This window comes from Eulemur rufifrons, chromosome 14, assembly GCF_041146395.1.
Source record: "Eulemur rufifrons isolate Redbay chromosome 14, OSU_ERuf_1, whole genome shotgun sequence".
Taxonomy (NCBI): domain Eukaryota; kingdom Metazoa; phylum Chordata; class Mammalia; order Primates; family Lemuridae; genus Eulemur; species Eulemur rufifrons.
This window is the reverse complement of record NC_090996.1, coordinates 9,972,991-9,988,617: the sequence shown is the minus strand read 5'-3', so window position 1 is coordinate 9,988,617 and position 15,627 is coordinate 9,972,991. Positions and strand designations below refer to the sequence as shown.

Here is a 15,627-nt window from a genome sequence, read left to right as displayed (position 1 = left end):
TCATTTTGTTGCCCAGGTGGGAGTACAGTGACATCATCATAGCTCACTGCAGCCTCGAACTCCTGGGCTCCAAAGGATCCTCCTCCCTCAGCCTTCTGAGTAGCTGGGACTACAAGCAACAGAAATTTTTGAAAACAAAGATCTTAATACTGGGCAAATTGGTCAAATGTCTTACGAAATTGACAAGGAGGGCCCTAAGAGTGGCCCAGACCCCTGTCTTCTCCCCTCACTGAGCTGTGCCAATGGTGTCATTGTTTGGCTTCCAGAACCACCTCATCTGGACACTTTCTCTTTTTATTCCTCCACCTACTTCCCCAACTTGGCCACACACCCTCTGAGGCCGGGTCAGTATCATGTATTCCCCGGATTTTGATTTCGGAGCAGCCAGCATCGCTTGGTGGCTATGCACTAAGCCTTTCCTTTGGGATCCCTCCAGGGACTCTGGATAAAGCCGGCGGGGGTAGGGGGACACCCAGGAGACATGAGAGGGACAGCCACAGCTCCTCAAGGACCTCCGGGCCTCGCAGTTCACTGGCTGCCTTTGTGCCCCCTGGCCCTTCCCCAGGCTCGGGCCCACGGGAAGAGGAGGATTTGCAGCACCCCTCTCTGCAAAGCTTCTTCCCTTAGTGAGGATCAGACCTCATTTTATGTTCATAATTTTGTATTCTTGTTTTTTAAGAGAAACCCCCAATTGTGGTGAGGCTGGCACTCTGACGTCTGCCTTGAAATGCTCCCCCGGGGGACTGTAGTCTTTGCTGCAGTCACCCCCCTCAAGCCCCCTCTCCCCACCCTCGCCAAGCTCTCTGGCTGTGTCCCCCTGTGCCGAGGCTGAGGTCACCTCCTGGTCTGAATTCCCATCACGTGAAAGTCACGTCTTGGCTGAACTTGAGCTTCATAGTGGACGAGGCAGCAGCCCGCATTATTTGAGGGTTAAAGTTATTTTTCCATTACCTTCAAACACATAACATAGTCTCCAAGTTGTCAGAGATGAGCAAAACCCGGGGCCAGCTAAAGTGCTAAGGACAGATTTGATCAATAATAACTACTGCAACAGGGAAGGGTCCGGTGTGAACTGAAGTTTGACCTGTACAGAGGTGACTGGGTGTCTTAAAGGGAGAACATGGAAACGGGAAGGCGGTGGGGGGATCAGTAGAGGCAGGGAAGTGAAACGTTACAAAAAGTAGGAAGAGGGGATGGCCCTGTGAAACCCATCTGGGTTTGCCAAGTGGCCTTATGGACTCTTCCCCTCCCGCAGAGCTGGGAGACAGGGGCCCTGTTCTCAGGTGTTGGCTGGAAAACCAGGAAATTCTTCTGGCAGCCTTGAACTTTCTCAGGCAAGCTCTTTAAGGGAGGCTGGGGTCATCCTAGGGCTGCGGGCTTGGGCTGTTAGAAACTGCATCAGTGTTTGTTCCAGTCTGCACAGGCCAGGGCTTAGCACAGTGGAGAAAGGATGAAAATTCCCTGTCCTGCTTCTCAGAGCTAACCTCAAACTTGCTCCTGGGTAGGTGACACCCCTCCCAAAGTTTGAAAGCACTTACATATATATAGATGTATGTGTGTCCTGTGTCTAACCAAACTATGTTGCTGCTTTCACGTAACAAGACATTGCGGGTGTATCTCCAGGATAATACCATTCTTTCTGACTTAAGCACAGGGTTCCATAGCTTGACTATGCCCTTCTGGATTGCAACAATCATTGCAATAAAGCAGTTGGCAATACACATCCCTGTGAATGCCTCCTTGAGGTGCTTTTTGGACACAGAGATGGAGCGTGGGATGGCGGTCCTAGGGTACGCATTTAAAGTTTTAATGGATACCATCAAATTGCCCTTTTAAAGCAACCCAATCCACTCACACTCCCATCAGCTGGGTAAGAACATTTCTTCTTCACACCTGTGCTCAGACTAGATGGGCTCACACTTCCTAACAGTTGCTAGGAAGTAACTGGTTATCTACGAAGGTCAAAAAATTTGCTGAGTCAAAACTCTTATTTTGGGGGTTCACTTGAAAGTAAAGAAAGAAAGAGAAAAGAAAAAAAAAAAGGAAACGGAAAAGCAAAAAAAAAAAAAGACAAAGAAAAGAATAAAAAGTAGTAAAATTTTTTTAAGAAAAAAATAAAAACTCGGCCGGGCGCGGTGGCTCACGCCTGTAATCCTAGCACTCTGGGAGGCCGAGGCGGGTGGATTGCTCAAGGTCAGGAGTTCGAGACCAGCCTGAGCGAGACCCCGTCTCTACTAAAAATAGAACGACATTATATGGACAACTAAAAATCTATATAGAAAAAATTAGCTGGGCATAGTGGCGTATGCCTGTAGTCCCAGCTACTCGGGAGGCTGAGGCAGTAGGATCGCTTAAGCCAAGGAGTCTGAGGTTGCTGTGAGCTAAGCTGACGCCATGGCACTCACTCTAGCCTGGGCAACAAAGTGAGACTCTGTCTCAACAAAAAAAAAAAAAACAAAAAATAAAAACTCTTATTTTTGTTTGTTTCCTTTGGTCATCTGTATTTCCTATTCTGGGACCTGCTTTGACTCTTCAGATATTAAAATGACTTTGGATTGAATTCTGCGTTACTTTGTCTGGCTGTGGGGTCCTGCCGGTGGCAGGATAGAGCGATGGCAAGACAGGGACAGGTGGGAGCTGAAGGAGAGCAAGTTCTACCCTGGACCCCGCAGGAGGAACCGAAACCAGGTAGAGGCTGCAGGAGCTGGCCCACGCTCCAGAGTCCAAGCCCTACGCCAAGTGTGTCTCTGTGGGGGCTGGGGGGAGGAAGGGCAGCCTCCAGGGAAGGCGCCTGGGGACAGGCAGGCTGGGGGCTGGGCCACCAGCAGCTCTCCTGCCTGACACCCCATGGCTTGTGTCCCACAGCGCTGAAGCCCAGCCCAGGGGAAGGGGAAGGGGTGGAGAGAAAAGGGGTGAGGTGGGGCGGGGCAAAGGTGAGGCTGTGCTCAGTTCTCCCGCCTAGCAGGGCAGGTAACCATCACTTTCACCTGGAGCTGGGTGCCACCTCCCTGCTGCTGTCTGGGTTCTGGCGCTGGCTCTGCCCCCAGCCCCTCAGGCTGCCCTGCCCACCAGGCCCATGCAGCTGCTCAGGCTCCTCGGCCTCTTCTGGATGCTCAGGGGCCCCCCAGGGGCCACAGGTGAGGGGAGAGGCGGGAGGGGCTGGGGTGTGGAGGGTGGCTCTAGGGCCTCAGGGAGTGGAGGAGGGGCGGCTGGGAGCTCAGGGTGCAGGAGAACCGAGGTGGGAGGGGACAAGGACAGCTGCTGCCCTGTCCGCTGAGCAGGTGGCAGAGTCACACAGCAGAATGAGGGGGACGGGAGTCACTTCTCCCCAGGGGAGTGCTCTTCCTGCTTTGGCCCTTCTGTCGCCCACGCTGGCCTCGCCCTCCCTGCACTTCCACTGGGCTGCCTCCGCCTTCCTCTGTTCCACTCACCCCCGGCACAGCCAGCTCCCTGATATCTATAGAGCGAGGGGGTTCAGGTTGGTAAACTAATTAATCCAGTGGCTGAAATAGAATAGTTATATAAAATGTCTATTTTTGTGATTAATACTCACCACTAAACCTTAAGGTCTTGGGGACTCATGCCTGCCGGCTGACGCAGCTCTTTCTGGAAGCTTCCTTCTCTGTCCCATCTCTCAGCCTCTCAGTGTGGTCCTCGGTCCATGTCCCTCAATCCCAGCAGAGGCTGAGCCCCGTCTCTTTTCCCCTTTGGTGTTCTCTACACAGCTGCCCCCTCTGGCAGCTTGTCCCCTGGTGGGGCCTTGGCTGGGTTCTCTCTCTCCCAGCAGAGGGCAGGGGTGGGGGGAGGACTCTAGGCAGCAGGGGGAGGAGAGGGAGGAGCAGATGGAGGGGAGCACAGGAGGGCTGCCATGCAGACAAGACCAGGGAGGGGCTGAGGGTCCCTCACTGCTCCCCAGAGAGCAGACGGTAGGTGGGTTCCAGAACCGAGTAGGTGGGCTCCAAACTGCCCCGGGTGGGGGCGTGAGCGTGGCACATCCCACCCTCTGTGACATGGGTCTGTAACCTGCATGATGTGCTGTGACAAAAATGGCCTGCAGATTCACCAGTGCACTCCTCTGTTCTGCCACCAATACAGGAACCGTATCCACGGCCACGGCCACGGCCACCTCCCACGCGCTTCCTCCCAGGGCCGACGCAGCCCCCGCTGCACTCAGTCCCCCCCAGCCCTCTTCTCCTGCTCCTGGCAACAGGGAAAACACACCCACCCCTCTCACCACCTACCCTCATGATAAGCCCATTTCTGAAACATTGATCCAATCTCCAATCGATTCCAACACCTCAACAATCCCACCGTCCAAGTTTGTCTTCAGGGTTGAAACCGCCCCACCCACCGTCTTTGTCTACGCAGCCACGACGGAGTGCGTATATCCAACGACTTTCACAGTCACCACCGCCTACCCCACCACCACCTGTGTGACTGTGACCCAGGCGTCCTTCACCAGCTCTTACACTCCCAGTCCCGTGACACAGAGGCCAGCCACAACTGTCACCAGCACTTCCCCTATTACCGCCACTGAGAAAGTGACCTCAGCCATGACATCTCCCACCACCAACACGGCCACAGCCCCACCCTCCTCCTCTGTCACAGCCACGGACACAACCCTCCACACCATGATCTCCTCTACAACTGGAACCACAAGAAGGACGACCCTGAACCCTGCAAGTGTCCACACAACCAAGTCCTCCACCCCAGAAATTACTCCCATCTCCGCCACTATCTCTTCTCTAGATACCACAAAAGCCTTCTTAACAACGGGAACTGGTAACATTTTATCCCCTACCACCAGGACTGCCCTGATCACAACAGCCACTATTCCAACTTCATTCCCTAACATCAGCGGTACGTTGAAAACAGAGACCGCCACCACCCATTCCACCACCGCCACCAGGGCGATAACAACACCTGCAACACCCACCAGTGACACCCCCCGAGAAACTCTCACCCCGGAACGTACACCTACTTCCCCTAGCATTTCATCAACGACACGCACCAAGAGTGCGAGCTCTTCCACAGGCACCAGCTCTACGCCAATGACAGCCAGCATCGTAACCATACCCACGAGTGGGCTTTTGTCTTCTGCACCTTCGCACACCTCCCCCACTGCCCTCACCTCACCTGCCACCACCTTGAGTCCCCAGGAGACATCCACAACCCAAATCACACCAACTCCTGGAACAAGCATCCCTACAATAACACCAGCAGTCACCCCCACACCTGTAAGGACGACCACTTCGCTGACTATGATCACAGACCTCACCCCAACACCCACTGTTCCCAGGACCTCAGCAACTACCACCAATATCATCCCATCTTCTCCAACCGTCCAGAACACAGAAATCACATCCCTTGTTAGCACGACCCCGACCACACCTCCCACTGGGAGAACTACTCTCACAAGTACTGAGAACTTTCCGACAAGTTCCCTCACCACAGAAAATCCAGTCACATCTGCATTCGCCTCTTCCACGACTACCAGCGCCACTCCCACAGAGACTGTCTCCTTAACTCCGGCCACCACCCACACACTCCACACCACAGCTGGACCCATCCCCACACTCACCACCACCAACACACTCACAGCATCCACAACTATGGAAACACCTCCGTCCACTGTGGCACCCACAGCCACAGGCCTGTCCACCTTCACCAGCCCTAGAGCCACATCCACTGGGAAAGCCTCGCTGACTCCCACCACCAAAGCTTCCATGGATTCTCTCAAGACAGATATTATTTCTACTGCCCCTGTCACTTTCTTCAGCACTCCCACAATCACAGTGACTTCAGGGACAGCCACCAGCCCCCCTCCCACAACCACCAATGTTTTAACATCACCCACGAGTAGGATTCCTCCTTCTACACATGTCCCAAGCACAGAACCAGTCACCAGTGGGACCACGGAGACCTTCACCACCCCTCTGTCTACCTTGCTGACCACACGCCCTACTACCAACAGCAGGTCTACACCTCCGTCTCAGACCACCTACCCCAACCTTCCCACTAGCCCTGTCACACACTCCATGACTGATATCACCTATCTGATCACTGTGACAGACACGAAATCCACCACGACGCCTCTCACACCCTCCTCTCCCTCTCTCCCAACCACAGGAACAGCAAAGATGGCTACCACAGACTGGGTAACAACAGTCACCTTGTCCACCCCACACAGTGTTCCCAGCTTCCCTTCCTCAGACATGTACTCCACAGTAAGCACATCCACCACTGCCATCACCTCACCTCCCAGTACTGGGGGGACCCTGGTGACTTCCGCAACTGTGACCCCATCTACTCTGAGTACAGACTTGCCTACCCCAACACTGACAACTATCACCCTCTCATCTGTGGGCACCACGGGTTCATTGACCATGTTGACTGACCTCACGTCAACACCCACTCCCAGGACCTCAGCAACTACCACCAATATCATCCCATCTTCTCCAACCGTCCAGAACACAGAAATCACATCCCTTGTTAGCACGACCCCGACCACATCTCCCACTGTGAGAACTACTCTCACAAGTACTGAGAACTTTAAGACAAGTTACCTCACTTCAGGAATTCCAGTCACATCTGCATTCGCCTCTTCCACGACTGCCAGCACCACTCCCACAGAGACTGTCTCCTTAACTCCGGCCACCACCCACACACTCCACACCACAGCTGGACCCATCCCCACACTCACCACCACCAACACACTCACAGCATCCACAACTATGGAAACACCTCCGTCCACTGTGGCACCCACAGCCACAGGCCCCTCGTCCTTAGCCAGCCCTAGAGCCACATCCACTGGGAAAACCTCGCTGACTCCCACCACTGATGTTTCCAAGGATTCTCTCAAGACAGATATTACTTCTGCTTCCCCTGTCACTTTCTCAGCCACTCCCACAATCACAGTGACTTCAGGGACAGCCACCAGCACCTCTCACACAACCACCAATGTTTTAACATCACCCACCAGTAGGATTCCTCCTCCTACACGTGTCCCAAGCACAGAACCAGTCACGAGTGGGACCACGGAGACCTTCACCACCCCTCTGTCTACCTTGCTGACCACACGCCCTACTTCCAACAGCAGGTCTACACCTCCGTCTCAGACCACCTACCCCAACCTTCCCACTAGCCCTGTCACACACTCCACGACTGATATCACCTCTATGATCACTGTGACAGACACGAAGTCCACCACGACGCCTCTCACACCCTCCTCTCCCTCTCTCCCAACCACAGGAACAGCAAAGATGGCTACCACAGACTGGGTAACAACAGTCACCTTGTCCACCCCACACAGTGTTCCCAGCTTCCCTTCCTCAGACATCTACTCCACAGTCAGCACATCCACCACTGCCATCACCTCACCTCCCAGTACTGGGGGGACCCTGGTGACTTCCCCAACAGTGACCCCATCTATTCTGAGTGCAGACTTGCCTACCCCAACACTGACAACTATCACCCACCCATCCCCAGGCACCACAGGATCATTGACCATGTTGACAGACCTCACCTCAACACCCACTGTTCCCAGGACCTCAGCAACTACCACCAATATCATCCCATCTTCTCCAACCGTCCAGAACACAGAAATCACATCCCTTGTTAGCACGACCCCGACCACACCTCCCACTGGGAGAACTACTCTCACAAGTACTGAGAACTTTCCGACAAGTTCCCTCACCACAGAAAATCCAGTCACATCTGCATTCGCCTCTTCCCCCACTACCAGCACCACTCCCACAGAGACTGTCTCCTTAACTCCGGCCACCACCCACACACTCCACACCACAGGTGGACCCATCCCCACACTCACCACCACCAACACACTCACAGCATCCACAACTATGGAAACACCTCCGTCCACTGTGGCACCCACAGCCACAGGCCTGTCCACCTTCGCCAGCCCTAGAGCCACATCCACTGGGAAAGCCTCGCTGACTCCCCCCACTGATGTTTCCATGGATTCTCTCAAGACAGATATTACTTCTCCTCTTCCTGTCACTTTCTCAGCCACTCCCACAATCACAGTGACTTCAGGGACAGCCACCAGCTCCCCTCACACAACCACCAATGTTTTAACATCACCTACCAGTAGGTTCCCATTTTCTGCACTGGTTCCAAGCACAGAACCAGTCACCAGTGGGACCACGGAGACCTTCACCGCCCCTCTGTCTACCTTGCTGACCACACGCCCTACTACCAACAGCAGGTCTACACCTCCGTCTCAGACCACCTACCCCAACCTTCCCACTAGCCCTGTCACACACTCCATGACTGACATCACCTCTATGACCACTGTGACAGACACGAAGTCCACCACGATGCCTCTCACACCCTCCTCTCCCTCTCTCCCAACCACAGGGACAGCAAAGATGGCTACTACAGACTGGGTAACAACAGTCACTCTGTCCACTCCACACAGTGTTCCCAGCTTCACTTCCTCAGACATGTACTCCACAGTCAGCACATCCACCACTGCCATCACCTCACCTCCCAGTATCGCAGGCACCCTGGTCACCTCCACGACCATGACCCCTTCCACTCTGAGTTCAGACATCTCTACCCCAACACTGACAACTATCACTGTGGGACCCACTAATTTGTTGCCTACAACTAGAGAACTCACCCCAACACCTCCTGGTCCCAGTACATCAGCCACCCCCACAAATAGCATTCCATCTTCCCCCACTATGCAGCACACAGAGTCAACATCCCTTGTGAGCACAACTCCTGTCCCCAGGCCCACTTGGAGAAGCAGTATGGCAGTCACATCTGACACCTCACTGTCAAGTCCTACACCTCCTATATTGACATCTAACATAGGGACTCAGACATCTCAGGTGCCCACCACCCTTGTCCTTGGCAGCACAGATTCCTCCGTCTCCTCTGTTCATACTCTTACTCCATCAACCGATGCCAGCACCATCATGTCAACGTCACATGCGCATAGTGCAAGCACACATTTGTTCACTCTGAAAACTTCTCTTTCAACCCCCTCCATGCAAACTTCACTCACATCTACAAGTCAGTACACCAGTCCATCTTTTACTAGGATGAGTACGTCTACAAATGCAATAACCACGTCTTTCGGTACAATCATCTCGTCTTCAATACCCACCATAATAATGTCACCTTCTCTGTCCTCCACCAACACAAGGACAGTGCTCACCACTACCTTTCACTCTCTTCCTTCCTCCCCACACGTGTCCAGTACAGAAAATATAGGCTTTTCTTCTGTCCCAGCTTTTCCTACTCTGTCTTCCTCTGCAACTACCAGAACTTCTCCCACCATCTCCTCTGTGATCACAACTCCCACTGAAACAACCCCCTTTTCTTATATTTCTCTTCCTTCCACTACACCCTGTCTGGAAACTATAACCATCACCATAGTCCCTACCTCTCCCACAACTCCGTGTGTTGAAACTGGTCCCAGCAGTGAAGTTACTTCTCCCACCACCCCGTTATCCGTCCTCCCCTTTACTACTGAAATGGTCACCTCTCCTAGTCCCACCAGTATGAGAACTGCCCTTCCTACAACCACGGGCACTTCTACTCCCATGGCTCTGGAAAGTGAGCCTGCCATCATCCCAACTAATGGCACTGGGATTGTTCCCATGAGCCCAGTTTTGACGAGCACCCACACACCCACCAGTGAGACCTGGCTGAGCACCACCAGCTTGGCAACCCCCCCACGCATGCCTGGTCTCACCACGAAGCCTCACAGTCCAACTGCCATGATGACTTCAAGCAAGTTGACACACCCCACCCCACTAATCACGAGGACTTCAGCAACAGCAGTGCCTACCACCCAGACTCCCACCACTCTTACGTCACCCAAGACAACTTCGACCACTTCTCAGATGACCACACAGACAAGGCTGACCACTACCCCAGGTTGGACCTCCTGCCTCCCTGTTTCCTCTCCTCCCTCTCCTGCTAAATTCCTGTGTCACCAGGGTCAGGCTCTATCCTGAACTTCCCTTTCTTCCTGTGCTTCCCAGGCACCTGTGACAATGGTGGCACCTGGGAACAAAGCCTGTGCCTTTGCCTCCCGGGGTACTCTGGGGATCGCTGTCAGTTCCAGGAGATCAGGTGCCAGAATGGTGGCACATGGGATGGCCTCAAGTGCCAGTGCCCCAGCACCTTCTATGGCTCCCGCTGCGAGTTTGCTGTGGAACAGATAGATCTGGGTGAGTTGCCAGAGCCACGCCCTCTGCACTTCCTCCTGGAGGTGCCATTGGTGCTCCCTGGGGTCCAGCTCTGTGTGTGGCCTGGAGGCACCCATGCCATTTTGCCTAATCCTTCTATTCCTGCCGTCTCTCCCATGTCCTCCACTGCCTCATACCATGCCTCCTCTCCATCCTTCAGGAGGTGACTGGGACCACACTCCCTCCTGGGGCCTCTTCTTTAGAGGAGGAGGTCTGGGCTGTTTGGAGCTGTATTCGTGTCCAGTGGCCTTCCTCTCCCACTGTTAAGGACGCTTGTGTTTACCACGGCCCACCCAGATAGTTGATGTTAATTTTCTCATTTTAAGGTCAGCTGATTAGCAAGCTAATTCCATCTGCACCCTTGATTCTCCCTCGACGTGCGGTATAACATATCCGCAGGTTCTGGGGATCAGGACAGAGACATCTTTGAGGGCCATTATTCTGCCCACCACGGGGCAGGCAGGGAAGGACCACAGCCTGAATGCAGAACGTCCTGTGTGCTGTATACCAACTGCAGTCCCTCCTGACTTCTCTCCCTCATTCCCAGACAATGCATCCCTGGAGTCCTCCTCTGTCCCTGCTGCTGTGCAGTTAGTCCACAGGGACCGTGGAAGGGGCAGTGGCAGGAGTCCATGGGGCGGGATGGTGGTGGTGGCAATGTCAGACAGGGGCAGATGTGCAGTGACCGGGGCTGTGCATGCTGTGTGCAGACAAAGTGGACGCTGAAGTGGGCATGGAGGTGTCTGTCGACCAGGTGTTCTCCCCAGACCTCCATGACAACACTTCTAAGGCCTACAGGGATTTCAGCAACACTTTCCGGAATCAGGTGAGGGGACGGGGAGGGGAACTTAAGGGTCCTCTCCCGGACTAGGCTTGGGCCCCTGGGTGCCCTCAGGCCTGCAGGTTCAGATACAAGCCCAGGGGATCCTTGGCATTTCAGATGCAGAAGATTTACCAAAACGTGCAGGGGTTCAAGGATGTGCAGATCCTGTCCCTGAGGTAGGAGACTCTTCTGGGGATGTGGAGGCAGTGTCAGGTGGGGGAAAGGGGTGCAAAGAAGGCTACAGAATCCGCCCCTTGCTTTGGGAAGTGTCAGGTTTCGTAGAGATGTGTGGAGGGAGTATGCAACGGTGTCACTCCATGGGTAGCTTTGTGATCATTTTCTGGGCCCATTTCTCCCTGGTAGGGGGGAGTGGCACCCTCCTCTTCAGCACCCTGGAAGGAGAGGTTGCAGGGACATGTGGGGAGGTGGTGTCTGGAATGGAGACGTGGCCTCCCTCTGGCTGGCCCCTGCTCTGTTGGGTGGGCCAGCATGAGAGAGGGGCAGAGAGCCTGGGAAGCGTGGTTGGTGGCAGCTCAATGCAACACGAAGCGAAAGTCAATTACTCCTTGTCCTGCCTTCCAGGCCGACCAAGTCAGGGAAGCTGCTGGCAGCCCCTTCTGAAAAGGATGTGTCTGGCATCCTATCTCATGACCTTTGCCCCCTTCCCATGCCCTTATGGTTGGTCCTAGAGGTGCCCCTCCAAGAACCTATGTGCCCTGGGCCTGGGCCCCCTCTAAAGCCCCTGACCCTTCAGGAGTGGCAGCATCGTGGTGGACTACCTGGTCCTGCTGGAGCTGTCCTTCAGCCCCCAGCTGGACAGTGAGTACGAGAAGGTGAAAACGGCCCTGAAAGAGGAGCTTCAGAATGCCAGCCAGGATGGGGACAGCTGCCACAGCAAACAGAGTGAGTACAGCTGGAGGGAGGGTGGGGCTGGAGCTCCAGCTCAGTCCGGGGCCTTCTGGGCTCAGGAGCAGCCCCGTGGTATCTCTGGCAGGTTGGGAGAAGGGGCACAGGTCCACATCAAAGGGGGCCAAGGCTGGGCTAGAGTGGGTCTCACCAGGACTTGGTGCAGAGAAAGAGACCCTGACAATTACACGCAGTGTTTCCAGGATGGCTGCAGACCCCTGTGATGGGGGGAGATGAAGGAGGCAGTAGGAGTCTTCCCTGCGGTGCCTCCACAATCCCCACACTGAGAGAGCCCTCCAGTACCCCACCCCCGTCCTGCTTCCTGGCCCTCACCCCGTTACCAGACCCAGTCATTCCATCTGTGTCCGTGTCCCCACAGCCCTGTGTTTTAAGCCTGACTCCATCAAGGTGAACAACAACACTAGGACAGAGATGACCCCAGAAGGTGAGGGTGGGGCAAAGGGCTGAGTGGCCTCAGGCAGCCACAGCCCCTCCCACCAGGGACAGGTGGGTGGGGAGAAGCCCTCTGGGGGAGGCAAGTGATGTGGCCCAGGGTGGCCCTCGCTAGCGGTTTCCACCGGAGGACCCGCAGGGACCGTGAGGGGAGGATGAGGGCCTTCCTCTCATCTAATCCCAGGGTCTACCCCACGACACTCACCCTCGGAAATGTAGTCCTCCCCATGCGTTTTCAGAGTCGCCATTCTCAGGTCCCTAAGTACCCCCTCCCCACCCCCAGCCATCTGCCGCCGCGCCGCACCCCAGGGCTATGAGGAGTTCTACTTCCCCTTGGTGGAGTTGAACCGGCTCCGCTGCGTCACCAAATGCACATCGGGCGTGGACGGCGCCATCGACTGCAACCAGGGCCAGTGCGTCCTGGAGAGGAGCGGTCCCGCGTGCCGGTGAGGCCCCGCCCCTGCGCGGGAGCCCCGCCCACAACCCCGCCCACGGCCCCTAGCCCCGCCCCGCGCTCGGACCGGCGTGCAGGTGCTTGGGGTCTGAGGCCTGCGCGCGCCCCCAGGTGCTTCTCCACCGACGAGCTCTGGTTCTCCGGCCCGCGCTGCGAGGTGGCTGTTCGCTGGAGGGCGCTGATCGGGGGCCTGGCGGGGGCCGCGGCGCTGCTGCTGCTGCTGCTGCTCGCGCTGGGTGTCGTGCTGGCGCGCAGCCGCCGTAGGAGGGGCGGCCGCCAAGGCAGGTGAGCACGCGGGCTTGGAGGGGGCGCGGGGCGGCAAAGGGTCCCAGACGGGGCGGCCCTGCCTGACCGCGCAGCGGCCCCACCTAGGTCCTGGGAGGAGGACAGGAAGTGGCTCGAGACCTGGAATGAGGACGACGTGGGTACTTTTTCGAACATGGGCTTTGAGGACGACAAGACAGGTGAATCCCACCTCCTGGGGAAGCGGGTAGGGGTTTCCTGGGGCACCACTGCGAGAACCGACGAATATCTGGTTCTAGGGGGCTTGTGTCCACGCTTCCTATCCCCCAAGCCCCTCCTGCAGAGGGCAGGAGGGTAGGCGCTGGCTCCTGAGCCCTGAGGCCTGGCCTTCCTCACGTTCCCCCTCCCCTGTCCTCCCCTCCGCTCCTGTCTTCTCGCTCTAGTCAAGGATGAAAACTTCCGTGTGGCCTTGGAGAACGTGGACACCAGTATCAGGGTGAGGGGGCTAAGGGGGGACCTAAGGCGCTCTCCCAGCTCCAGTTCCGGATTCCCTCCCCCACCCCCACCAGGGCAGGGGCTGGGCTAGGATCGGGAGGTTGTGGCCCCCCCAGCCAAGCTGGTGGCTTCCTGTTCCCACTCTGTGGCAGGTGAACATCCAGAGACCTGAGGTGAACTCGCCGTCCTCATTGTGAGTCCTGCCTAGGATGGAACCATCTGCACTGCGACCATTTCAAGAGCGGCCTGAGGACTTGTGCAGCCCAGGCTCCTGGGGCCCTTGGGTAAAATGAGACTGTCCCCCTGAATCCCATCCTTCTCCCAACTTGGCCAAAACCCACCTGGAGACCCAGTTCACATCCAGGCTCTTCCGCTGTGGGACTTTGGGCAAGTCAATGACTTCTCCGAACCTCGGTTTCCTCACCTGTAAAGTGGGTACAACATGCTCGTCTTGATACCTCCTAGTTATTGTGAAAACCACGTGGGCTTGCTCGATTAATTCTCTGCCCCAGTCCCCATGTTCCCATGGGCTCTCTCGGCTCCCCCAGTCCTCATGTCCTGTGCCCCGTCTCAGGCCCACCCTCTCCTAACTCCTTGCTCTCATTCCTTACATCGTCTACCCTTCCGAGCCCACTCCTTAGTCAGTGCCCCTTCCCCTTCCTGTTCCCTCAGCCCCAGCGCTAAATCCTCCCTCCTCCCCGAACCCCGAACCCCGTCCCTAGCGAGGTACGGACACCCTCTGTGTCTTAGACCCCCAGTCCCCCAGCTCCCATTCTGAGGCTCTGCTCCTTCCCCTCGCCCCCAAGGGCCCCATCCCTGTGGGTGGGGGGAAGGCGTGAGTTGCCCAGGTCCCTGAGGATGAGGGGAAGTGGGGCCCTGAGCCCTGGAAGCCCCCTCAGTCCTCCCTCCTCATTCCCCAGCCCTCCCTCTTCTCTCGCCTACCGCTGCCTTTTTCCCATCCCCTCCACCTTGCCCTCCTCCCTCCCTCTCCCTGGTGTCACCCCCAGCCCAGCAGTAACCTCTGAGCCCCAAGCCCTGAACCTCCTTTGCCAGGAAGGTCTGCTTTGGGGACAAGAGGTCGGCAAGTCCCCGTTCTCCATGGAAACACAATACAGTCCTTTTTGTAAAAGAAGCTGCTCTGTCTCTCTCCTTTTCACCCCGGTGGACCCTACTTGGTTGGAGAACAGGGACTTCCAGGCGAGGGAGGAGGGAGGGGTCTGTGGGCAGCCCTCGGGGGCCATGACTGTCCTCGTGGAGAACATAGGATTGGGGGAACCATTTTGTTAGGGAGTCCGTGGGTATGGGGCCCCCTGGGAGCTTAGGGCTGGGGCTTTGGGAGGAATTAGACCCCTGATGCTGGGTCAGCGATGTGGGTGGGGCTGCCCGGGCTAGGGGCCTATTGTGAGGATGGGCCTCCCCAAACACCTCGAGCCCCCCAAGCCCTGATTGCAAACACGCGCTCACAGCAGGGCCTGTCTGCGCTGGGGCGGGCCCTCCTGTTCACTGTGGGGAACTGAGCAGCTAAGGAGGGTCGGGAATGATTTGTCCCCTGGCTATTTGGGTGGGGGTTTGGGAGAGGCCCCTGCAACCTTTGCCCTAGGCAGGGACTGGCCGTGGCCTTTCCTCACCTCTCTCCGGCCAGAGGTGGGGACCAGGACCATAAAGTCTCAGGTGTGAGTGGACACCCCACCCAGGAGAAAGGGGTTGGGCCCTGGGGGAAAGCACTGGAAATATGGAAGGGCCATCTGGGCTGGGTGGTGGGGAAGAAAGGCTGGACAAAAGAGAGGCTTCTGTGGGGCAGGGTGAGGTCCCTTCACGTGGCCTGGCCTCTGGCTGGCTGCCCCTCCCTCCACGGCCCCCTCTCGCTGGGGCCCCTGCCCCTTGGCACCCATTGCTCATTGTCACACCCGTGGCCTCCATCCCTCCCTCTGGCCCTGCCCCACTGTGACTCTGGCTTCCCCTGAGGAGACCCTGGCTCAGGGCAGTCAGTGCTCCAGCAGCCAGAGGGGAGGAGGTTGACAGGCTGTCCT

At 56.5% G+C, this 15,627-nt stretch overlaps 1 protein-coding gene across 1 annotated transcript; it reads left to right on the top strand.

Annotated features, from left to right (window-relative positions):
* Positions 1-3,076: 3,076 nt before the first annotated feature.
* Positions 3,077-13,805, top strand: MUC3A (mucin 3A, cell surface associated). The gene is made up of 12 exons (XM_069486758.1): positions 3,077-3,137; positions 4,096-9,909; positions 10,017-10,205; positions 10,934-11,049; positions 11,164-11,222; positions 11,801-11,949; positions 12,332-12,397; positions 12,689-12,851; positions 12,971-13,144; positions 13,232-13,323; positions 13,546-13,598; positions 13,750-13,805. The coding sequence occupies exons 1-12, from the start codon at positions 3,077-3,079 to the stop codon at positions 13,792-13,794; spliced, it is 6,981 nt and encodes a 2,326-aa protein (XP_069342859.1). The 3' UTR covers positions 13,795-13,805.
* The last annotated feature ends 1,822 nt before the right edge of the window (positions 13,806-15,627 follow it).